The sequence below is a fragment of the Carcharhinus amblyrhynchos genome, chromosome 12, assembly GCF_965287045.1.
Source record: "Carcharhinus amblyrhynchos chromosome 12, sCarAmb.v2.hapA, whole genome shotgun sequence".
NCBI classification, from domain to species: domain Eukaryota; kingdom Metazoa; phylum Chordata; class Chondrichthyes; order Carcharhiniformes; family Carcharhinidae; genus Carcharhinus; species Carcharhinus amblyrhynchos.
The window spans coordinates 69,522,725-69,549,240 of record NC_137335.1 but is presented as its reverse complement, the minus strand read 5'-3'; the positions used below and the strand labels follow the sequence as shown (position 1 = coordinate 69,549,240).

The 26,516-nt window shown below is 42.4% G+C and overlaps 1 protein-coding gene across 1 annotated transcript in view; it reads left to right on the top strand.

The window, feature by feature from the left end:
• fmn2b (formin 2b) overlaps positions 1–26,516 on the top strand; it is a 409,270-nt gene that overhangs the window by 228,034 nt on the left and 154,720 nt on the right. Inside the window, 1 exon segment of the mRNA XM_080199671.1 lies at positions 6,349–6,410. Coding sequence (XP_080055797.1) covers positions 6,349–6,410 — 62 coding nt within the window.

Below are 26,516 nucleotides of genomic sequence, written 5' to 3'. Positions count from 1 at the left end.
AGCAGGACCTAGACATTCCTGTCGCTTGCCATTCCAACACACCACCTCTCTCATGCTCACATGTCTGTCCTTGGCCTGCTGCAATGTTCCAGTCAAGCCCAATGCAGAAGCAACACTAATTAGGCACTTTACAGCCTCTCAAACTTAAAAATGGAGTTCAACAAATTTGGACTGTGAACTCTCCCCCACCTTCACCCTGTTTTTTTTATCAACTTATTTTCATTTCTTTCCTTTTGATTTAATTTTTCTATCCTTTTTTTATCCTGCTTTCGATTTTTTTTTTCCCCCCTTACCACCATCTCCCCCTCTCCACACCCCACTCCACTAGAGCCCTCTGTTACCTATTTCAGGTTGTCCATTGACACACTGCTTGCTTTTGTTCTACTATTAACACATTCTGATCTCTTAATATGGCACTATCAGCACCCTTCTTGGCCATGATCACCATTTACATTCCCTTCTCCCTTTTGTCCATGACATCTTTGTCAATCTCTCCCTAGCCTCCACCTATTGCTGGCCTGCTATCTAGCCCCCAGAGCTACCACAGCCATTCCCCACCCCATAGCAGCATAAATCTGATCCTATTTCCAGATCCCTTCAGTTCTGATGAAGAGTTATCCGGACCCAAAACATTGGTTCTATTCCCTCCCTCTCTCTCTCTCTCTCTCTCTCTCTCTCTTCTCTCTCTCTCTTCTCTCTCTCTCTCTCTCTCTCCTCTCTCTCTCTCCTCTCTCTCTCTCCTCTCTCTCTCTCCTCTCTCTCTCTCTCTCCTCTCTCTCTCTCTCCTCTCTCCCCCACAGATGCAGACCTGCTGAGATTTTTCAACATTTTCTGTTTCAGATTCCAGCATCTGTAGTAATTTGCTTTTATCTTGATGTTAAAATCTTACTCACTACATGAACAGACATATCCTGATCTCCTCAGCATTGTTCAGATCAAATTCCACTGACTTATTGACTAAGTACCCATAGTGGGTGCCGGCATAATGTTAGAATGCACAAATAATGTCTTATATGCAAATTGGTGGATGTTCTCCTACTCTCTTTGAGGCTATCTGAACACTGCTGTGAATCCTGCTGAGAGAACCTGACCGTACATCTCGGCAATGTCTCCTGAATGTCAATAGCCTCTGTGCCGTGCTTTCATCTTGTTTGTGATCCTCACCCAAGCGTATTGGTTTCTAGGTGGTGCAGTGTTTCTGTGGACTCTGATGTGCAGCAGTCATCCCGTCTGTGTGAAGTCATGCGGTATGAACAGCCCGTCCTAGGAATGGGTCGGGCTGTAAAAATGTAGGAAAAATATCTGTTTGTATTAAATGCCCCAATAAAGTGGACATTCCACTTTTTCATGACCAGTGGAGATGAGTTGGTTTCTATAATTCTGCACTTTTCTCTATTGAATCAATGATGAATTTAAAGTTAGTAAACTAGTCTTTAAACTAGCCAGTATAAACCACTGTATTTGCTTCTAATTGCCTTTTTTCCATCCTTTATTGTAAATGGTATGTGGCATCACATTTATTTAATAACCTTGTTTTGGTTGTGCGAGGAGCACCATTTAAATGTTTTTAAGTAACAATGATTTAGGTGTGTCTTAATTTTAAATTAATGGTTGGCCACAGTGGGCAGGATTTTACTGCTTCGCTCATCCCAAAACCATAAAATCCCATCCAAGGTCAATGGATCTTTCCATGGTCTGCCCCTTGCCTGCTCCGATTGTCATGGCAGGTGGGACAGTAAAGTTCCGGCCAATGGATCATATAAGCCAAGCTGTGCAACGTATATACACACACCAATGTTTCCAATTGCTGTTTTGAATAATCTGAGAATAGAGTCCCAAGTGTCAACCTAAGGCAAGTGAATCTCTGCTTTCTCTATGCCTTATGTTTTCAGGATATAATAAGCTACTTAATGTGAACAGTTACTATTTGGAAACATGACAGTGAGGGAGGAGATTAGTAAATTGATATTTCACCACTAAGTTGATGTTCACAATTCTAACCAATATTCAAGTGCAATCAAGTGGATAGCATTTTAAAAATATGTTTTTGGAGGATTAAAAGTTGGTTGGTTTGTAGTGTATCTGCTCATTAAGCTAGAGGGAATGAACTGGCGATGGCCCAGTGGTATTATCGCATGAATATTAATCCAGAAACACAGCTGATGTTCTGGGGACCTGGGTTCAAATCCCATCACAACAAATGGTGGAATTTGAATTCAATAAAAAATATGTGGAATTAAGAATCTATTGATGACCATGAAAGCATTGTCGATTGTCAGACAAACCCATCTGGTTCACTGATGCCCTTTAGGGAAGGAAATCTGCCATCCTTACCTGGCCTAAATGTGACTCCAGAATCATAGCAATGTGGTTGAATCTCAACTACACTCCAAAGACAACTAGGGGTGGGCATTACACGCTGGCCAGCCAGAGGTGCCAGTGTCCCATGAACTAATTTTAAAAACTGTGATTACTGAATGGGTTTGGTTTCAGTTAAAATTCTTACTTTATAGTTCACTTCTGACAACATTCCCTGTACTTGAGCATCAATGTGAATCATGATAAAAGTGCAAACTAGCTCAATGACTTTTAAGCTTCAAGTAACACAACTTTTCCCTGTTTGCTCTTGTAAAAGCTGCATGTAAGTTGGTTGTGGTGAGTGTGATAATCTCACCAGGGCCAGCCTTTCAGTATCATGCTGCTTTATTTAACAAAGGAAAAGTTGCGACCATGGCTTAGAGCAACTCCACTTCTAAGCTCTGGACCTACAATAGCCAGTCCAGGCTGAGTGTGTGGTTTTAAACTCCCGCTGCTCATTTCTCACTGGCGGAACTCCCGCTCACTTAATAGGGGAACTCTTTCTTCACAAAGCTCATGGGGTGACCTATTAATGATCCCCCATGTTCTTCATGGCCACTACAACAGCAAGCAATCTGAAGCCTGGTCTGTGTTTAATTAGCTGACCTTGGTCACGATGACAGTACAGTTGTTATCATTCGATACTGTACCCATGCTGAAGGAGTGGGAATATCAATCAGTATTCAACACCTGGTAGCTATCTAATGAGAATTGCTGAACATTGGACCAGGAGAGAAATGAGCGGTTTTGAGCGTTCTGAGTTCCTCTAAGCTCATGCATGAAGAATTTTGATTTTGGCAAGTTAATCAAGTCTATAGAACAATGCCAAAGATGTGCAAGTTAAGTTGAATGGCCACGCTAAATTGCTGCTTAGTGTCAGGGGGATCAGAGTTATAGAGGTTTACAGCATGGAAACAAGATCTTCGGCCCAACTTGTCCATGCTGCCCAGATTTTATCATTTTAAGCTAGTCCCAATTGCTTGCATTTGGCCCATAGCACTCTGTACCCATCTTATCAATATAATTGTCTAAATGCTTTCTAAAAGGCATAATTGTACCCACCACTACTACTGCCTCTGGCTGCTCGTTCCAGATACTTATCAGCCTCTGTGAAAAAATTTTCCCTCTGGACACTTTTGTACCTTTGCTTTCGAGTTTTAGATCCCACTTCCTTTGGGAAAAGATGTTGGCCATCAAGCTGATCTTCACTATTTTGTAGACTTCTGTAAGATCACCCCCAAACCACCTCCACTCCAGGGAAAAAGTCTCAGTCTGTCCAGTTTCTCCTTATAGCTCAAATCATCAAATCCCTGTAGCATCCTAGTAAATCTTTTCTGCACTGTTTCTGGTTTCATAATATCCTTTCTATAATAGGGTGACCAGAACTGAACAGAGTATTCCAAGTGTGGCCTTACTCATGTCTTGTACGCCTCAACTCCAGCATTCAATGTTCTGATCAATGAATCCAAGCATTCCGAATGCTGCCTTCACCACCTTGCCCACCTGTGACTCCACATTCAAGGAGCTATGAACCTGTACTTTTAAATTTCTTCTATTCTATAAAGCTCCACAGCACCCACCATTAACTGAGTAGGTCCGGTCCTGATTCGGTCTACCAAAATGCATACCTCACTTGTCCACATTGAGCTCCATCTGCCATTCGTCAGCCCCCCTGGCCCAATTGATCAAGATCCTGTTGCAATCCTAGGTAACCTTCACTGTTGACTATGCCACCAGTCTTGGTGTCATCTGAAAACTTTCTAACCATGCCTCCTAAATTCTCAACCAAATCATTAATATAAGTAACAAATAATGGGGGGGTAAACGTGGGGTTATGGGGATGGGGCCTCAGTGGGATTGTTGTCGGTGTAGACTTGATAGGCCGAATGGCTGCTTTCTGCACTATGGGGATCCTCTGACCAACATGCCTTTTTGATGTGGATATGCTGGCATTGGACTGGGGTAAACACAGTAAAAAGTCTGACAACACCAGGTTTTAGTCCAACCAATTTATTTAGTTATTCTAATCCGTAATCTGTAAACTGTCTGTGCTGTATATGCTCTGTCTGAGGCCAGAACTCTCCATTCACCTGAAGAGGGAAACCCCTCAAAAGCTAGTGAGTTTACTATAAAATAAATCGGTTGGACTAAAACCTGGTGTTGTCAGACTTTCAACATGCCTTTTGACAGAGTTGAAAGTGGGGCAAGAGGGAGAAAAGCTGGCCATTTTTTATCAAACATTCTAGCTGCAACCGTTTAGTCAGAATTGTGTGATGGGGGGATTAATACACCATGGCAATCTGTGTTCTCAACATTCTTGGGGGAAATGGTATGTATTGATACAAGTACTGGATGAGTAATCCAGAGGCCCAGCCTAATGCGATGGAGACCTGAGTTTAAATCCCACCATGCCAGCTGGTGGAATTACAATTAATAAATCTGGAATTGAAAACTTATCTCAGTAATGATAGCCATGAAAGCATTATAGTTTAAAAACCCACCAGTTCACGAATGTGCTTTTGGGGAAGGAAATGTGCTGTCCTTACCTGGTGTGGCCTATGTGTGACTGCAGACCCATAGCAACGCGGTTGACTCTTAAATACCCTCTGAAATGGCCTAGCAAGGCCATCAGTTCAAGGGCAATTGGCGAGAGACAGTAAAAATGTTGGCCCAGTCAGAGATGCTGACACCTCATTCACGAATAATAGAGGTGGCATAATGGTTAGTACTGATGCCTCACAGCGCTATGGTCTTGGGTCACTGTCTGTGTGGAGTTTGCAAATTCTCCTCCTATCTGTGTGGGTTTCCTCCGGGTGCTCCTGTTTCTTCCCATAATTCAAAGATGTGCAGGTTTGTTTGGCCGTGCTAAAATTGCCATTTAGTGTCAGGGGGACTAGCAGGGTAAAGATGTGGGGTAACGGGGATAGGGCTTGGGTAGGATTGTTGTTGGTTCAGACTCGATGGGCCAAATGGCAGCCTCTACACTAGGGATTCTATGAATGCATTTTTTTTTAAAAGTTCCAGGCTTTTCATGACCCTGTGAAAGCTAATCACAGCGGTGATGCTGATTCTTCAGTTGCCTCATAAACTGTTGTAACTTCTGCATTGAAGGCTTGACTGGAGTTCGGCTGTAAGCAAAATGAGTAGGAGCAGACCCTTCAGAATGACAGGCCATGTGCTGCATTTTATACGATTTGATATGTTGCTCCCTGGAAAAGTGTATATACAAAAACATCATCTCCAAAGTATTGTAAATACAGGTCATGGGTAGATACTGTCAGTTCCCTATATAACACACACAAAATGCATTGAGTTTATGTTGCCATTAATCACACGACCATTTCAAACATATGCACTGCAGTGATCTTGCTGTCAAGAAGCAAATTGAATTAATTGAAAGTCTGTTACCAATTTCCACAGACGCGCAGCGCAATCGGATTAATAATGAGCGATTCCGTGAGAAGTGCGGACCTCCCATAGTGTCTTGCATAGAAATTTGTGGGAATGGGTTAAGAAAATATTCCAAATCTCCACCAAGGCTGTCAGATTTTACGCGCGGAGGATTTGACCCTTGTCGAGGTCTTAAAAGTGAACTGGCGAATTCGGTGCTGGATTAGTCATTGCGGGGTTTGACACCTAAGCAGAGCTGAGAATGTGTCCGTTTTTGTTATGGTGTTGCTTTTCTAATTCTCTCTGTCAGGCGGGAAGCCTCGTGTTGAAGCATCCCTCTGATCTCTGGCTTTGGCTGTGATAATGGAGCCTGTGTACACTGGGTGGAATTCTGTGGCTGTTGACACCTGGCTCTGTCAGTGTTGCTAGTTTTGTAATTCCTGGCAGGTCACAATTCCAAGTATTAGCGCAGCCAAAGCCCATAAGCCAATCTGACTAGCAGGTCACCTCTGCAGCCATTGAGCACTCTTGTGCTTTATTAACCTTTCACAACTGACCTGTCATCATTCTGACAACTATTTCTTTTGTCCCTTTTGACAGCTGTTCTGAACTTGGACAATTCCGTGGTTGACCTGGAGACCCTCCAAGCCTTGTATGAGAATGTGAGTATTGGGACTAAAGACACACAAAAAAAAAAGAAAACCCAGCAGCAACCAAAGCACTAAGCTTTCGGAACTAAGCAGTCAGGAACAGGGCAGTTAACCCCCAGCACTCAAAGCCACATGTTAGCTTGTGTAGTAATGCAATGATGCTACACATTTGGCCTTGTAGCTCAGCTACTGTTTCATTCCAAAACAATCCTTTATTTAGCGTAATCTGATTCTCTGCCTATTCTTCATGCTATAGCAGTAGGAAATTCAAAGCAATAATATTTTGCCATCTTATACCTCTGCATTTATCTTCCACCTGGTGGCAAAATCCCCAATGCAAGGCTTTCATTGAGTCCAGTTATGTAAGGTTAACACGGGGTTGTACAAAATAAGTCACAGTTTAAAAAGTGTATGCTCAGCTTTATGGAATGTAAGAAGGTTAATGTTTTGTAGCCTGTGGAAATGAGCAAAAGGTTTAGATTTGACTCGCCTCATTTAAGGGGCACTATGAGCATTTATTGTGTCCTGACCTATTTTTATACAGATTTTTCCAGTTTAATTCATGGCAGACCAAATTGGGAGCATTTATTCCTGACCTCCGTGCACAAAAAAGTGCCTGAACTCGGAGCACATTCCTTTTGCAGTAGCAGCGTTCACAATTGAACGTTACAATATTGAGTTACATTGCAAATGTCATGTATTGGGTTCCAATAAAACGCCACTATACACACAGTTTTAAAAACTTAAGCTGTGTCGACCCTTGTTCAGAAACCAAGGAAAATGCTACAGAGAATCAGAGTATCGAGAATTCTCCACCTTTTAACTCTCTCTAGAATAAACCACTTCCTATTGCTGGTTCGTGGAAGTGTTTTCTACGTGGCCTTCTACCAGTCACCAGTTTAGAACACAAGAACTAGGAGCAGGAATAGGCCATCAGGCCCCTCGAGCCTGCTCCGTCATTCAACAAGATCACGGCTGATCTTTTCGTGGATTCAGCTCCACTTGCCTGCCTGCTCATCATAACCCTTAATTCCTTTACTGTTCAAAAATTTATCTGTTTACCTGGCATGGTGGAACAATGGTTAGCACTACTGCCCCTCAGTGCCAGGGACCCAGGTTCGATTGCTGGCTTGGGTCACTGTCTGTGTCTGCATGGAATACCTATGGGTGCTCTTGTTTCCTCCCACAGTCCAAAAGATATGCATAGCCATGCTAAATTCTCCGTTAGTGTACATGAACAGGCATCGGGTATGGTGACTAGGGGATTTTCACAGTAACTTCATTGCAGTGTTAATGCAAGCCTACTTGTGACATGAATAAATAAACTATTAGTCGCTCACTTAAGGAAGCATCAAATTTGTTGCACGTTTTTTGCGTTTTCACTTTCCAAAGCACAAACCAGTCTTCTCTCTGAAGTAATGGAAAGCCATACTATTTCTGTGGCCAAAAATTTGGAGGGGGGAGGGGGGGGAACCTTTGCTACCCTACAAGGTAACCAAGTTTGACATTTAAAGTTTGTGGTTGCAAAGTATTTTTTTTAATAGACTGTCATCCCCTCAGCCAACCTTCTGAGAGAAGGTTGGAACCCTTCAATTAGCAATTAAGGAGGGATCCTCTACCTGTACCCAAAATACGCAATGTTATTGGGTTGGGGGGGGTGAAATAGGTAAATTTGGAACACTATCTCGAGATGCATCATAAATGCAGAATGCAGAGCACAGTGCAAATTGGTGATGAGCAGATTTATGACAAGCCCTTCATGCAGAGTAGTTAACACTTGTAAAGCACTTCTGGGCAAAGTGGCGGAGACACAAACTTTGATGCGTTTAAGAGACAATTAAAGGGGGTTTATAATTTTCTTTAGGCAACTGAACTAAAATATGCCAAATGAGCTTTCCCATCAATATTCGGGGTCCTTTGCCTGCACTGTGCAAGAACAACTCAATTCCAGGATCTAGAACAATGTATAAACATGGTCTCAGTTAAAAGGAAGGAGGTGCCTTGGCAATGGTAATCATGAAGACAGCGATAGTCTTAAAAGCACCATTTAAAGGGGCAAGCTTAGGAAAAGCCCTATGAGAGAGCAAGGGTTTGCTTTGCCGAAATGAATAAATATATTGATTTAGGAGCTTGTATGATGAATCAGTCAGTTCTTGTGTATGAATTTCAAATCGGTGATCTTTTTGTTTAAAGCTTCAGTCCCTTAAGTGCGTGTGCTGCTGTACCAAGTATAGCGTGGTATCCACTGTCCACCTTAGAAGGAACTGGTAGATGGGCACCATGGTGCCAAGTTATGGGAGAGAATTAAGGAAAGGAAGTGTGGGCATAGAGAATGATAGTGCAGGATAAAGAGGATCATGCTGGTATGACTGAAAGACGTCTCTCTCTGTCCCAGGCAAGATGAAGTAGTTGGAATGACAGGGAGCCAGGAAGCATTCCCCTCAGAACCCATAATTTGTGGCTCAGCAAAGGGCATAGCAAGTGAAGTCAGCAGTCATCACGTGGGTGTGGGGTCATTTCTGTAACCAAAGTGGTTAAACAGCGCTAGGGTCCTGGATTCAATTCCCGGTGGAGTTTGCACATTCTCTCCATGTCTGTGTGGGTTTCCTCCAAGTTCTCTGGTTTCCCCCCTCATTTGGGAAAAACATGCTGGTTAGGTGCGTTGGCTTTGCTACGTTCTCCCTCAGTGTACCTGAACAGGCACCAGAGTGTGGTGACTAGGAGATTTTCACAGTAACTTCATTGCAGTGTTAATGTAATCCTATTTGTGACTAATAAATAAACTTTGCCTGCTGTATCTTACAAAAAAGAGTTAATCGGGGGAGGAAGTGGCGTAGTACTGAACACAGTCCACCAAATGCAAAAAAAAGACTCGATTATGCAACAAATGTCTGAGATAGCTAAGTCACTTTTTAATTTATAAGGCCACAAATCAAGGTTTCCTTGACTCGATTATTCTGCCCCTTGAGGCAGATGGCATGTAAAGGACAACCTTGAGTACCGGGTATCTCTGGGAACAGTTTGTGCTGAAGTGCAACAGGAGCTAAAGGAACAACTTCTTTACTGCGAGTGATACCTTATCCCTGGCGTTATTTCCTTGTTGCATGCTATTTCAGAGCTCGGGATAAGCAAGATATCTGGATCATTGTTGCTTTGGAGTTGGTCCTTGTAAGGAACAAATAACACCAGGTTTTAGTCCAACCGATTTATTTGATAGTAAACTCACAAGCTTTTGAGGGGAAGAGGGAGTCCCCTCGAAAGCTTGAGTTTACTATCAAATAAATCGGTTGGACTAAAACCTGGTGTTGTCAGACTTTTTACTGTGTTTACCCCAGTCCAACGCCGGCACATCCACATCAGGAAAAAATAACACAGCTGAGGTGAACACTTATTGCTGGGACATCAATATGTTGCACTGTCCTGCAGTCATCTGAATCCTGCTGTATTCTCTACACAGTAGTAATGGGGTACAAAAATGGCTGTGCAGTTTGACTTGGTTACAAGATTTTGTAACTCTGCCCTTCATCACTTCCAATTTATTTAGAAGTCTAGTCATGGCTGTGATGTTCATAGAATCCCAACAGTGCAGAAGGAGGCCATTCGGCCCATCGAGTCTGCACTGACCACAATCCCACCCAGGCCCTACCCCTCATATTTACCGTAAATAGTCTCCCTGACACTAAGGGTCAATTTAGCATGGCCAATCCACCTAAACAGCACATCTTTGGACTGTGGGAGGAAACCAGAGCAACCGGAGGAAACCCATGCAGACACGGGGAAGGACGTGCAAACTCCATACAGACAGTAACCCAAAGCTGGAATTGAACCTGGGCTCCCTGGCACTGTGAGCTAGCAATGCAAGCCACAATGCCCGCCCAAGTTGTTGTGCAGAGTTTCATGTTGTCATAATTTTAAAAAAGAAAGGAGAAGCCTACAATTAGTTCTCTGCAAATTTTGAAGCCAAACGATAATGGACCAATGATTAAATATCCATCACATCCAGATCACAAGCAAATGATGCTAGAGGTGCAGCAACTATATTTATATCGCAGATTGTATGCACTGTACATATTGGCTGCATGTACATTGATACTCTGTCTCATGTCCCCTTTCTTCCCGAACCCAACCCAGGTTGGCTAACACTTGGTAGAAAGCTCCAGGTTCTAATGGAGATAGTGAGGTTGATCCAGCTTCTTGGATGCTCTGCTCTGGCTTTTTCATTTGGCTGTCATTAAATTGTCCAACCGAGGGCTTAATTTACTCCTAATTTCTATTCCAAATTTGTTACCTCTGAGCTGCTCCAAAGGACTGAGGATGCAGTAAACCGCTCCTCTCTTAAAGACAGCCACCACTGATGCGTGGAAAGTAAGGTCCTTCTCAGAGAAAGATGGACTTCTGAGACTGTCACCCGGGCAGATAGTTTACATTTCTTAGTTTAATGTTTGTACCTCAAGTGATCCAGAAAACAAACCATCAAATGATAGTAGAAAGTTCCTTTTGACATTCAAGTCTGCAATTGATTGAGCACTAACCAGAATGTGAGTTGTCTACCTTCCACCAGTATGTGATTTTTAATACTGTTAGCAGTGTTGAATGTTTTTACATTCTCCTCAACTTCAATGAAAGCTTAATTCCAAGAGTTTATTCACTAGACTTTTGAAGATTCTTCCACAACCCCCGCCTCACTTTAAATTGATAACCCTGATTAGCTTTTGTCATGCATCTGCTGCCATGTTTCTGCATTTCAGATGGTATTTCTTTAAAGGCTGGTTGGAAGAACCACTGGAGCCATTGTTACACACAGTGTAAATGTTTCTGACCATAGCGATCGTAAAGAATAATTTTCTCTCCCCGCTTTAGGTTTAAGTTTATTTATTAGTGTCACATGTAGGCTTACATTAACACCATAATGAAGTTGCAGTGAAAATCCCCTAGGAACCACCCAGCGACTGGGTACACAGAGGGAGAATGGCCAATGCATCTAATCAGCATGTCTTTGGACTGTGGGAAGAAACTGGAGCACCGGGAGGAAACCCACGCAGAACATGGGGAGAGCACACAGACAGTGACCCAAGCCGGGAATCAAACCCAGGTCCCTGGTGCTGTGAGGCAGCAGTGCTAACCATTGTGCCACTGAGTCACCGTAACCACTGTGTCAACATACGGCTGTAGAATGTGTTTTAGGATTGATTAAAACAAATGCTTGAATACATAAATAACAGCTACTTCGAATCCCTAAAATATTACACATTTGAAAATGTTTCAAAATCCTTTATTGAAAGGGAACAGCATGTCAAATGCACCAACAGGAGTAGAAAGAGTGAATACTGTAGTCTAAGCTAAGGGTTTTTAATGAAGTAGCAATTTGGTTAGAGCTACAGTCTAGGGGTTAAAGAAGGTCGCAAAGGTAATGTTGATAAAGACATGCCTTCAACCAATATGACCACAACGTTTTCTTGCTCTGCTCTCCTCGCTTCAAGATGTGTGAATCTGAGAGGTCAAGGTTGAAGCGGTACAGATGGTAATTGAATTAACTGTGGCAGCTTTGCAGTAAAGTCTTTCTTAAAAAAAAGGATTCAGAAGTGGGACCTTAACTGTTGAATGAATGTGCCATGCCACATTGAGTGCAGGACAATTTGTTGAACATTATATGCACACACACATATCAAAAATTAGGAACTGTTATCAGCTGCATTTCCCAGGAAATCCTTGGACTTGCAATACAATGGTTCCTGAAAAATGTGCTGAGAAGTCAAAACATTGCAAGTCCAAACCAATTTTCCTGGTTCAATGACTCTTTCAGGCAGACAGTTCCAGACTCCCTTACCCTCTGGATGAACATGTTTCTCTTCAATTCTCCTCTTAGCCTTCAATCTCTTGCCTTAAATGTATGTTCCCTGTTTATTGATTCCTGTTTTTAAAAAAAAAAGTACCTTCCTATCCGCCCTAACTTTGCCCCTCACAATCTTGCACACCTCCATCAGATCCCCTCTCAACCTTTGCTGTTCCAAGGAGCACAGCTTATCCAATCTTTCCTCATAGGTCAGTTCCTCCAGCTCAGACAGCATCCTGTTAAATCATCTTGTCACCCTCTCCATTGCAACCACATCCTTACTATACTGTGGTGACCAGAACTGCGCACAGTATCCCAGTCATGGCATAACAAGAGTTTTGACCAGTTCCAGCATGGTTTTCCTGCTTTTGTATTCTATGCCTTCTCTAATAAAGGCAAGTATTGCACATGCCTTCATAATCAACTCATATACCTGCGCTGCCACCTTTTGAAGACTGTGGACATATACTCAAGATCCTTCTGATGTTCAGGATGTCACATTAGCACAGTGGTTAGCACTGCTGTGTCTCAGCGCTGGGGACCTTGGTGCAATTCCGGTCTCAGGTCACTGCCTGTGTGGAGTTTGTACGTTCTCCCCTTGTCCGCATGGGTTTCCTGCAGGTGCTCCAGTTTCCTCCCACAGTCCAAAGATGTACAGGTTAGAGGGATTGGCCATGCTAAATGGCCCCCTTAGTGTCAGAGGGACTAGCCGGATAAACGTGTGACGTTATGGAGTAAGGACCTGTGTAGGATTGTTGTTGGTGCAAGCTCGATGGGCTAAATGGCCTCTTCTGCACAGTAGGGATTTTATGATTCAGTTTTATCCAAGGTTCTGTCATTCATAGTGTAATCCTTTGCCGGTTGTCTTCCCAAGTGCATCATCTCTCTCCACGTCAGGTTAAAGTCCAATAGGTTTATTTGGAACCATGACCTTTCAGAGTGTTGCTCCATCATTCAACTGAGAAGGAGCAGCACTCCGAAAGCTCATGATTCCAAATAAACCTTTTGGCCTAACCTGGTGTTGTGAGACTTCTTACTATGCCGACCTCCACATCATGTCTCTCGTGTGCGTGTGTGTGTGTATGTGTTCGTTTTTAAAGTAAAACGATAAGTAGTCTAGTGCACACATTTGTGATTATGTGAAATGTTTTGGGAGGTAGCTGAAATATTGCCTGGGTTAAGGTTATCAAAAGGAGCAATGCACGCCTGTAGCTGGGAAGCTAGGCATTAAGATTTAATTCTGCTGGAATCTGAGCGATTTTTCCCTTTTTATTCCAAGCATTCAGGATGTTTTTTCTAATCTGAGCCACTTTGTGGCATCAAGGGAAGTGCAAAATCGATATTTAACTGTTAGAAATGTATGTTGACATTTTCTGTCAGAAGATAATCAAAGATGTCAATTTAATTTGACTTGCTATTTAGAAATAATTGATTGGTTTGCATTCTGATCCAGAAGCTGCTATATTGTGGCAAAATCCTGCTTGTCACTATGATTCCTCTTCTCGCTCTGGCTCATGATATTCCTGCTGTCTCTCCAGTGCCTGAACTGAAAATATGATTTACTGGTTTATAAATGTCTCGGAGCTTGTTTTGCAAGCACTGGCCATATGAAAGGAATAACACAAGGTTACAACTCCATTTCGAATAGTGCTCCAACACCCACTCCTTCCCCGAGCACAATTAAGTCCTATTGGTAAAGCGATCAGAGGATCCATTGCCACACTAGTGGAGAGATGCAGCTTGTACTAATGTTCCCTTGCCCTTCTGTAACACTACAGTGCACGGTTCACATCACTTGACTGAAGATTCTGTTTGTGACTAAATTGTTTGAAATGGATCACAAAGTTGCATTCTTCTTCAAAAAGTCTTTTTCTTTAATCTTTTCTGTGTTGGCTCAAAGCTGATGGCAGTCATGCTATTTTTGATAAGTTTGAAACTTTTTGAAGGATTTTTGAAAAAACATTCTCACGAAAATGCAGTGTGCTTCACTTGTCATTGGGTAATAACAAATGCATGCTTTGGAGGCAGAGATGAAAGCAATTGCCCCCTCTAGTTTTGTAAGCTTGTGTAGATTACTGCAGACGGTGGTTGTGTCGAAATAGTTGACCTAAAAAAAAAATCAGTGCCAGTGTATACATTTCCCATGCCTGATTTATTCAGTTTTATTGTACAGTACGACGTGTGTGTTCTGAGGCTCATTTAGAATTTCTGGTTGTCTGTCCAAGCCCCAACTTTCATCCTGCACCCTATCTCTTTCATACTGGCCACTTTTTGCTCAATGATCCTCGGATTCTTCTGTGTTTCTACTATAGAAAATCATAGAAGCCTTTCAGTGCAGGAGGAGGCCATTCAGCTCATCAAGCCTGCACCGACAACCATCCCATCCAGATCCAACCCATAACACCACTTATTTACCCTACTAATCCCCATGGTACTAAGGGACAATTTAGCATGGCCAGTCAACCTAACCTGCATGTCTTTGGACGTTGGAATCTCAGAATCCTGCAGACACAATTGGGTGAAATTTTTGCATCCTGCCCACCATGGGAATTGTGGCAAGCAAGGAAGTGGACCATGCAAACGCCCGTTGACCTTAGGTGGGATTTTCCGATCTTGGGGTGAGCATGGCCTGAAAATCCTGCCCATGGTTTCGTGTGGTAATATCCTGCAAGACATGTTGACGCTCAGGAGTACTTGTCGTTCTGTTTGCCACCTTTTTTTCATACAGGTTGTAGTTCAGTGGGTAATGCAGTTCCCCCCCACTGCCCCCGAGGTTCTGGATTCAAGTTGCATTCCAGGGCTTGAATGCAAAAGCCAAAGCTAACCCAAGTGCAGTACTGAGGGAGTGCTGCCCTGTCGGAGGTGTTGTCCCTTTTGGGTGAAGCATTTAAATCAAGATTTTTCTCTCCATCCCAATGCTGCCTTCTTGGGTGCATGTAAAAAGATTCCTTGTCATCATATTGAAGAAGACTAGGGGACTTATCCATGGTCCCCTGACCATTGTTTTTGCCTTGAGCACCATCACGATAAACAGGTTTCCTGGACATTAGCACATTGCTGGTTGTGGAAGCTTACTGTGGTACTGCATTTCCTACTTGAAGTGACTACACTCCACTTCATTGGCTGTCAATGCTTAGAAACATCTGGTGGCAGTGAAAAGCACCATATAAATACATCTTTTTTCTTGCATTGCACTGCACCTTCATATTTTTGAACTGGATTGGTTTCATTGGCTGAGCTAAGCCTGTTCTTAGTCATTGCAACGTGGGCTACAGTTTACCAAAACAGGATTTTACTTTCGAGAGATCAGTTCTAATTTGTAAGGTAACAGTCTAATCTTAAACCTTAAAGACTAGAAGCACTTGGGTATGATTCGTAGTTAATGTTGCTTTTTCTCTCTGCTGTTGTAGCAGTTGAGGTACACGTGTTGTCCCTGGTACTTTTGAACCACAAAATAAGTGCCTTTTTGCAATTTGGTGATGCCCTCTGAGAAATATTTGTGACTTCCTTGGGCAAGAACAGTTCTGTGTTCACATGCGGAATCTATTGCCCTGTTTACACAGGCTGTCCGAATTCACACTTGCTTGAGGTACCAAACAGTTGTTGACATCTTGCCTCAGTAGGACATACCTTCAAGGAAATTGTAAAAGGCCCTGAGGAGTGGGGTGGCACGTTGGTGCTAAAGGCTGTTACCTGAATGTCCCGGTGATACTCCAACCTGCTATGTTACAAATATGAACAAGACTGAGTCAAGAACGAACTTGAATTTCTGTAGCACCTTTCATAACCTCGATGTTCTGGAGCAATTCAAATTACTGAAGCATCTTTAGGTGTAGTCATTGCAGCAGCCAAGTTCTACACAGCAAACTTCCCCAAACAGTGATGAAATAAATGACACGTCATTGTCTTATTTTAGGTGCCAGTTAAGGGGAAAATGTTGGCTGGAATACCATGGGGAGAACTCCCCTGCAATTGTGCAAATAGTGTTGGGGAATTGTATGCGAGAGGGAAGACAGGAACATGACTATTTAAAAAATATTTAATGCGAAATATAGCATCTCTGACACTTGGTTTAATGTCTCTAAATAAAGTGGGGGTGAAATAATACGGGGCCTAGTCTTGAAGGGGGACTCGTGCCTTCAGGTAACTAACCTTAGGATTGAAAATGAGCTTGCCTGTCTCATTCAGCCCACCAGCTTGACTGGGACAAGTGACCTTGGAAACGAAGTTGAGACAAAATGGTGAGAAAAGTCATTTCCTCAGTTGGTTAATGACTGAGTGAGGTCACGAAATCTGTGGGCCAGACTGAAGGGAAGCAGTCTGTTTTGTGGTAATGGGCAATGATGGGAGATCTAAAATTGGGGACGAGTACCACTTGAAATAAAAGGCAAACCCACAATGGGATTAACTCTTACAGCAGCCCAAAAAACAAATTTGATAATTCAGTTATTTAACTGTGACCAAGTTGCCTCCCCCCCGCCACTAGTTCCAATGAACATGACGGTGGGATTTTCTGGCCCTGGCCATGTTTGGCCCAATTCCGGAGAAAGCCCGCCCAGATCAATGGACCTTTGCATGATCCATTCCCTCGCCCACTACAATTCCCGTGGTGAGCAGGATGGTAAACTTGCGCCTGACAGTTCCAAGTGAAAATTTCAGCCAAGAGTTAATCACTTCTGTCAGTTTGCAAACAGTTATTTTGACACATCCAAACACCGTTCTTATGTGTCAGGGTTTAAACCGTACATCATTCTAAGATGGCATTGTCTTGTTTACTTTTTCCATGAAACTAAACCAGATGACCATGCCTCTGGCAAAGGGGGGGAAAAAATTGCTGGGATGTATCATGTCTGCATAAAAATCCTAGACCATATGGGTGTAATAAAAGTGGAAAGGGTAAATTATTCAGAAGATGAAATGCTTCCTAAATATTCAGACAGTGGCTATAAATCATAAATAATTATGAAGTAATGCATTCTTTTATAATAAGTGTGTGCTGTGATCATAGCAAACTTTCCTCGTGAGATTTCCTTGTATTTACGCAGAGGGTTTTATAGGGGCTTGAGTAAATAGGACATCATTAGTGGGTGGCTTTTGGCCGTACAAGTGTGTTTTTCCATCTTTCAGTTGCAATGTTAAACTGCCTACTGAAGTGGCTGTTAAACATCCCATGGCACGCTTTTTACAAAAAAAAAGTAGGGGAGTTTTCCCGGTCTCTTGGCCAATATATTGCACAATCCCCCGCCTGTAAGACTGGATTATCTGGTCATTATCATACTGCTGTTTGTTGGGCATTTGCTGAGCTCAAATTGGCTGCCACAATTCCTGGATGGTATTAGAAACTGCACTTCCAAAGAACACATTCGTGGCTGTAAAGTAACCGTGACGAGCACTATTTAAAAACAAAAGCCTTTTACTAAAATTGGGTATAGTAAAATAAAATAATTGCAAATCCAAGTTCTGTCTTCCACTTCACTTGTCACTGATCTGACATAGAGGAGTGAGATAACCTGAAATGATACTGCCACAAATATGTAGCTTCAATGAAAGATGTTTTTTGGAAACCGGTATAGGCTCTTTTGTTTAGAGGAGTTGGTTCAGGTTGAGAGTAGATTTTAGTCCAGTCACAATATACCCTTTACTAGGGACTGACTGACTGACTGAGCTGCTACACACTGACAATAGGGATGAATGAGTGATAAGGGCAGCTGCCTCTCTGTAGCAAAGGAAAACTGGAGTTGACTGTCACTGAATTTGACAATGGAAGTGAAACAATGAGTGATCTAGGAAATCACGTGTCCTTTCAACTGAAAGTCATTCTCTTCCTCCCCCCTTTTTCTCCCCACTTTTTCACATTTCCCTCCTCTTTCTCCCTCCTTTCTTTTTCTTTCGTTCTCTTTCTTTCTCTCTGTCACACTCTCTTTCTCTTGTTTTGCTCTCTCGCTTTTTCACGCTCTCTCGCTCCCCCAGCCCCATCTCTTCTCCCCCTCTCCACACACCATTCCAGCCACTTCTACCTCTGCCTTAATACCCATTGTCCCCTATCTTGGCAGTTTGTTTGTTCGTCCCATGGACACCTGTTGTCCTTTATTTCTAGGACAGCTTTAAGAGAGACAGCCTGGGAACCTTGTTGCCTACGTTTTTTTTTATTATTGTACTTTTTGGTACTTTATTTCTAATCAAAAAAAAGCAGATTCAAATTGGGTCCATTCATGGTCCCTACATAAGGGACAAACGATGCAAGCTGATAAGACTTTGCATCCCATCTTGATCTTGATGAAACAAGATCCAGGATGAGGCATTGCACCCACTCCTAGGCTTGATATAACACTTCAGCTTAGCTGAAGGCTGGGATGGCTTTGAAGAATTGCATCAGGTGAAGACTCAGTTTTACCTCATTTGACTACCCTGATCCTTTACTCAACTCTGGCTTTGGAAAATTATGATCACAGACATCAGCACATCCCCAGTATAATGAGCTAACCTCATCTCCTGCTTCATCAAGGTTTCAGCCCTGAACACACACTTGCCCCTGCCCTGTGTTACTCTGATGGAAGTGCTGTCTTTTAATTGAAACAGTTAATCTGCGCAACCACCTATCTGTTCAAGTGGGTGAAGAAGAGATTTTTGACCATGTTGAAAGAATAGTTCTTCCAGTTCCTAGGCAATCTATGTTCCTGAAGCACTGGACAAACACATCTATTTGATTAGCTTTCCTCATTAACCATTTGTGGGACTTTGTCTGGAAGCTGATTGCTGCAAAGAAACACTATGCTTTAGATGTTACTTGTTAACTCTGACATAATGTCAGGTAAAGTAAGAAGCTACAACATACAAAATAAAGCGAGGAGCCATTCTACTATCCTATTCTACTGTAACAACAAAGAAAGAGTAAGGGAAAGAAAGAACTGAAAGAGCGAGAAATGCAACAATCTTGAACAGTTAACTGCCTACAGGAATTGGATTCCACAGCTTAAAGACTTAATTTCTGGACACCATAAGATTGAGTGGCATGTCAGGGTGAGAAAGTACGTTGTTAAATTTCAACCTTGGATGTCTGAGGACGGTTTACTTTTGGTGCGAATCCAGCAATTCTGTATGTACTGATAACGGTGAATACTGTGAACTACCAGCAGTTTCTGGCCCGTATTTCATTGTTGCATGGACCAAATTGCAGTTCATTTTGTAAGGTTAAAGGTTGGTAAGAATTGTTTTTGTTTTAAAAGATATGGCTCTTCAGGTTTTGAAACAGTCACTTGGTAGTACAGGACTTGAACATTGCTGAAAAGCAGGACTTGTCGTTGAAGCTTTTCGTCTTGCACTCGGGTCACTGTCTGTGTGGAGTTTGTACGTTCTCCCCATGTCTGTCTGGGTTTCTACCGGGTGCTCCGGTTTCCTCCCACAGTCCGAAGATGTGCTGGTGAGGTAGATCGGCCATGCTAAATTGCCCCTTTAGTGTCAGAGGGATTAGCTGGGTAAATGCATGGGGTTATAGGGATAGAGCCTGGATGGGATTATGGTCAGTGTAGGTGTGATGGGCCGAATGGCCTCTTTCTGTACTATAGGATTCTATAACAATTCAGTCTTGGCTGAGGGTGTTGCGTTAAAGTAGCAATGGGGTGTATAGGCTCCCTAAATTCCCAGGTAATTCAAAAACCGTGCAAGGCATATTAATATGTCACTTGCACCGATTGTAGAGGAGTCAAGCTAGACTGGTTTTCTAAAACTGTTTGCTAGTGTAGCTACTGGCGCATTCAACAAGTGCTGCCCAGCTGTAGAATCACATTCAGCAGCAGACATTTTTGTTTTTCATTTTGTAAGCACAGGACACGGTCTGTACTCTGGCTTATTACAAACATCCAGAGGTGCATGTTGTTTGATTAGCAATCATTGGGACGTACGGCCTCTGTATCTAGAATCCCACTGACACTGAAATTCATACATGATGTTGCTCAGTTGTGTGGTAGACAGAATGTTCTTTTATTTTGAGTGGACAGCGGCAGCACCCTCTTGGTGGAAAGTAATGGTGCAAAACAGATTATTTAACCGGCTCAAATTTTTGAGATGCTTCATTTTTTTCGGTGTTGTTGGAGATAAATTGTGATGATTGGAATTTGATGTTTGTGCATTTGTTCCGATGAGTCCAAGATGAAAAGCTTAAACAACCTAGCTTCTCAGTGGTGTTCTTTAAGGTTTTGTATTCTTTAAGGTCGTGTTTGGGCAGCATGCTGGCAAGCGGTTAGCACTGCTGCCTCTCAGCACCAGGGACCTGGGTTCAATCCCGGGTAACTGTGCGGAGTCTGTACATCCTTCCCATGTCTGTGTGGGTTTCCTCCTGGTGCTTCGGTTTCCTCCCATAGTCCAAAGACGCGCATGCTGAATTCTCCTTCAGTGTGCCCAAATAGGTGCCAGAGTGTGGCGACGAGGGGATTTTCACAGTAATTTCATTGCGGTGTTAATGTAAGTCTACTTGTGACACTAATAAATTTAAATTTAAGCTTTAGTAAGAAACACAGTTTCTATCTTAAGTTATATTCTTAATACTTTGGCTCATTTTCCGTTTTCTTAAAAGGTTTTGTATAACTTGGATGGGGCGATAGGAGGGTTGCAGTGTTGAATTATTTTAAAAGTTAGTCCAGCTCCTTCGTACAGTAGAATTATTAACTGTTCTCTAGCTGCGGCTCAATGTCAAAAAGAAAAGGAAGTATAGAATTTTACAATTTAAAGCAAAGATGGAATTGTGGTGATGCTACATGGTAACTTGAAAAGCAAAGCATAGAAGAAAGGAGCAGGAGGAGGTCATCTGGCCCTTCGAGCTTGGTCCGCCATTCATCATCATCGCTGATCGTCCAACTCAATAGCCTAATCCTGCTTTCTCCTCAAAACCTTCGATCTTATTTGCCCCAAGTGCTATGTCCAGCCATCTTTTTGAATACATTCAATGTTTTGGCATTTGTGGTAATGAATTCCACAGGCTCACCAGTCTTTGGGTGAAGATATGTCTCCTCACCTCGATCTTAAATGGTCTATCCCAAATCCTCAAACAGTGACCCCTGTTTCTGGACAACCCCCTGCCCCACCAAAGGGAATATCCTTCCTCCATCTACTCCGCCTAGTCCTGTTAGAATTTTATAAGTCTCTGAGATCCCCCTCATTTGCCTGAACTCCAGCGAAAACAGCCCTAACCGCTCAACTCACTAAAGCGATTGAGTAGAAGATTTTACAGATCAGAAATGGTGTTCCCTTCAGTCTTTTACACAGCAGAAACTTCTCTCTCACTCTGGCATGCTTTTGACCTTTTTCCATTATTGCCTCAGTATCATGCTTTTCCAAGATGCCTCTTCTAGGGTGGGCTACATGCAGAATGTAAACTGATACGCTGGATGCAGACTCAAACGTTGGATCCGTTCTCTCTCCGCATATGCTGTCAGACCTGCTGACATTTTCCAGCATTTTCTGTTTTGGTTTCAGATTCCGCAGCAATTTGTTTTGACCCCAGTGCCTCAGGCTTTTCATATCCTCAGTTTCCGCTTGTTGCACAATGATTTTCTTAGCTCCCTGGCACTAATGAAAATATTTGACTTGCGTGTTTGGAATTTTCATGCTGTGACTTTCCCTGGAAGCTGGTGCTGGAAGCATGCAGGATATGGTGGGTCAGACATGCTTGAAGTGGTTCCACAACTCCAGAGATGCTGCCAGCTAGTCTCCCCTGCAGAGCCGCAGCATTCTGGGTTTGTTTGTAACTTGATCACCAAGAAATCCACATCAAAGTGAGACAGTGCAATCTGACTGGTGGCATGTGGGATCCTCAAATTATGCAAGGGGGGTGGTGGATGCAGGAAGGAATTCTATGATAAAATAGGAATCTCTAATTGCTAAACAGTTTGCCTTTCCCAAAAACAAACTCTTTTCCTGGATTTTTCCTTTCCGCTGACTGTACCATCAGGGAAATGACAAAAGTTGACCTATTGGACCCTTTAATTTGTAAATTACCCTCAGCTTGGCTTAGCTGGTAACATGCTCAATTCCAGGCTAGAAGGTGACTGAAAGCCCACAACAATCATGTTTGTTCCTTTTTAAACAGCTAACAGTCTGAATTAGAAAAAAAACACAAGAATAAAGAACTAGGATCAGGAATTTACTATTCAATCCTCAAGCCTGCTGTACCATTCAATATGATTATAGCTGATCGCATCTCAGTCTCAGCTCTACCAACCGATCCATTCTCCATAACCCTTCAGCCCGTTACTAATTAAAAACCTGTCCATCTTCACTTTAAATTTGTTCCATGTCTCAGCATCTGCTGCACTCTGGAGCAGTGAATTCCACAGATTCACAATCTTTTGCGAGAAATAATTTCTTATCTTTCTTTTAAATCCACTTATCCTAAAACTATGACCTCTTGTCCTAGATTGCTCCACAAGAGGAAACATTCTCTCTGTCTACCCTGTCAATACTCTTTAGCATTTTGTTATTTAATTAGATTACCCCTCCTCCTTCTGGCCTCAAGAGTGTGGGCCTAAATTGCTCGATTTCTCTGAGACAAACCCTCCATCTCTAGAACCAATTTGGTGACCATCCTCTGAACTGCCTCCAATGCAATTACATCCCTCGTAAAGTAAGGAGACCAAAACTCTGCACAATACTCCAGATGCGATCTCATTAATGCCGTGTACTGTTGTGTCTATATGTGCCCTGTTTTGTGAACTGAACTCTTCACTCACCTGATGAAGTGGCAGCGCTTCGAAAAGCTCGTGCTACCAAATAAACCTGTTGGACTTCAACCTGGTATTGTGAGAATACTTACTGTACTGTTTCAGCAACATTTCCGTACTTTTATATTCTACCCCTTCAGCACAAAAGTGGAAACCCAAAGGTAAAAGATGTTTGACTTACCCAGATTGTTGAATGGGATCCCCTTCTATCTCCCCCCTCTCAATTCTCTCAGAATAATTATACTCCATCTGAAATAGAAATGCCCTCATTTTTCACTGAAGCCATCATGTGCTTGTGTTTGGATTTGTAGATAGTGAAGATATATAATACAGGAACATATTGGTATTTTAAGATAGTCCTTATGAACTTTGTTCTAAGAAAAGTCCTGAGCTAAGTTTTGATTTCAACTGTATTGCGATGAAGATCCCAGTAATTTGGCTTCCTTTTGATACTACTTGCAAGCTGTGCCCAGCATGCCTTCTAATTTTATCTTTACCACTCTTCTATGCTTTTAAAACTTCGTTCTAACTATTTTAAACTCTTTAATAATGCTCACTACATTCTGCTACAGTCCTTCTTAATGACGGTATGCTTTGTAGAGCACGCAAGAAACAATACTTTTCACTGTATACTTGTATGTGACAAATCAAATCAAAATACTATTCCAAAAGAAAACTTGATTCACCTTATTTTGTAACCTCCATATTCTGAATCTTTTTATTCATTCATGAAACATGGGCTGGCCAATTTTAATTGCCCATCCCTAATTGCCCTTGAACTGAGTGGCTTGCTACACTATTTCAGAGGGTAGTTGAGAGTCAACCACATTGCTGTGGCTCTGGAGTCGTATGCAAGCCAGACCAGGTAAGGACGGCCGATCTCCTTCCCTAAAGGACATGAGTGAACCAGGAAGGGTTTTCCAATAATCGACAATAGTTTCATGATCGTCAGTAGATTCTTAATTCCAGATTATTTTTATTGAATTCAAAGTCCACCATTTGCTCTGGCAGGATTCAAACCAGGGTCCCTAGAACATTTAGCCGACTTTCTGGATTAACAGTCTAGCAATAATATCACTAGGCCATTGCCTCCCCGTAATTCACCAGAGAAAATCTCCACAGCACATCCAGCCCAGCAGTCATTCCCTATTTGTGAGTTGTCATTACAAGTATCCATTTTCATTAGTGAACTAGGATTGTTCCATTTTTGTAAAACACTCTATTTTTTAAAAGGCCAGGTCTCCATTTTGTCTCTCTTGCTTCAAATCAATGACTCCAGTATTGCTAGTTAGAGTTAACCATGTCAGTCAAATTTATTGTATGTAATATAAAGTAATACTTTTGGCTCCTTAGGCAGCAGCCATATATTGAAACTATTAAATGTTTCAGCCTTCATAAATAAAACAGTTGACTCAAATGGCTTCAGAGATGTGCTAATGGAAAATATTATAAATTCCTATGCTTGTGCACATTGTACATTCTTGCAAATGTCTCAGCATTCTTTGCCTTTAAAACATGACTTTTGTGGTGATGTGCTCATTAAAAGGATATAATGAAATGTTTGTTTTCCTGTGTTGCAGACAGTCTTGTATTATATCGATGAACGATATCTGCATCACACTTTTTCTGGAATGTAATACTTCAGTTGGAACTGTTTTCAATTAGAAAACGCTTAACTTTCAACTCTTTTTATTTGAACAGATCTGTAATAAACACGTCTCAGCAATCCTTTGTACTGCAATCAGTCTGGCCACCATTTGCCGGCAAAAGTCATTCCCTGGGGGTAATCTCCTTTAACCTCCCTGTCTCTTTATCCTATTCACCGGATTTTCGAGCCCATACTTCTGGTCTTTGAGCTAGTGGCCCACTTCATCACCTTGCAGATTGTTCATTCCCCTGAGACCGGGGTCACTCCTCTCCCACATCCTTATTTTGAATGAATGTATCAACATCCTGTGAGTAATCAAATCCCGGTTCCTGACTTATCCTTCTCCACCAACTGATCCAGCTGCTCACTTCCTGAAACCCAAATAGTTTGGAGAGATAAAAATAACTGCAAATTCCTCTAATCGATGAACAACTGTAATATTTAACACTGCTGCCTCACAGCGCCAAGGAATCCAAGTGCGATCCCTAGCAGGGGTCGCTGCCTGTATAAAGTCTGCACATTCTCCCAGTGCTCTGGTTTTCTCCCACAGTCCAAAAGACATGTTGGTCAGGTACATTGGCCATGCTAAATTCTCCCTTAGTGTACCCAAATAGGCGCCAGAGTGTGATGACCAAGAGATTTTCACAGTAACTTCATTGTATGTTAATGTAAGCCTACTTGTGACACAAAAACTTAGTTTCACTGCTAATGCAGAATGCATACAATTCGTGAAAATCTTCAGAGCCAAGATTGGAATTGTCTGCTTCTTCTATCTTCTCAATCGTTGTCTCCACCCCTTGCTTTCCCTTACCTCAGCATATCTATTTTTGACTGTTCTTGCACATTCTGTTCTGCCATGTTCTTTTAGCCAGGGTTATTTTCTTGCCTCCCGTCACCTTGACCTCTCCCACTGGTGTGGCTGATTATACAATGATTCCTTCGAACCCCGTGTGACTTGATGCTTGGTTATATTATCAACGACTCATTCCATGCGTATTTTTTTACTTTTATTCTTTCATTGGATGTGAGCATCACTGGCTAGGCCAGCATTTGTTGTCCATCTCTAATTGCCCTTGAAGATGATGGACGAGTGCTTTGAACTGCTGCAGTTATTTTTCCCTAGGTAAGCCCACTGTGCTGTTAGGAAAGGAGTGGTCGGATTTTGAATCAACAACAGTGAAGAAACAATGTTATATTTCCAAGTTAGGATACTGAGTGGCTTGGAGGGGAACTTGCAGTTGGTGGTGTTCCCAGGTATCTGCTGCCCTTGTCCTTCTAGATGGTAGAAGTCATGGGTTTGGAAAATGCTACAGAAGGAACCTTGGTGAGTTTCTGCAGTGCATCTTGTATATAGTGTGCGCTGCTGCCATCATGCGTTGGTGGTGGAAGGAGTAATGTTTAGTTATGATCTTGCAGATATTACCAAGTGGTCTGCTTTGTCTTGAATGTTGTCAAGCTGTTCGAATGTTGTTAGAGCTGCATTCATCCATAGGGAAAGTATTCAGTCACTCCAAACCCAAGTCTGCTTCCATCCAGAAGGACAAGGGCAGCAGCTACATGGGAACATCACCGCCTGCAAGTTCCCCTCCAAACCACCCCCCATCCTGACCTAGAATTATATTGCCGTTCCTTTGCAGTCAGTGGGTCAAAATCCTAAAATGCCGTCCCTAACGGCATTGTGGATCAATCGACAGCATGTGGCCTGCAGTGTTTCAAGAAGGGAGCTCGCCACCAGCTTTTTAAGGGCAGCTAGGGATGGGCAGTAAATGCTGGCCCACAACTGAATAAAGAAAAACCACATTCCTGATTTGTGCCTTGTAGACGGTGGGCAAGTTTTGGGCAGTCAGAAGTTGAGTTGATTGTCACAGAAATTCCAATCTCCTGTTGTAGTTACAGTATTGGTATGGCTGGTCCAGTTCAGT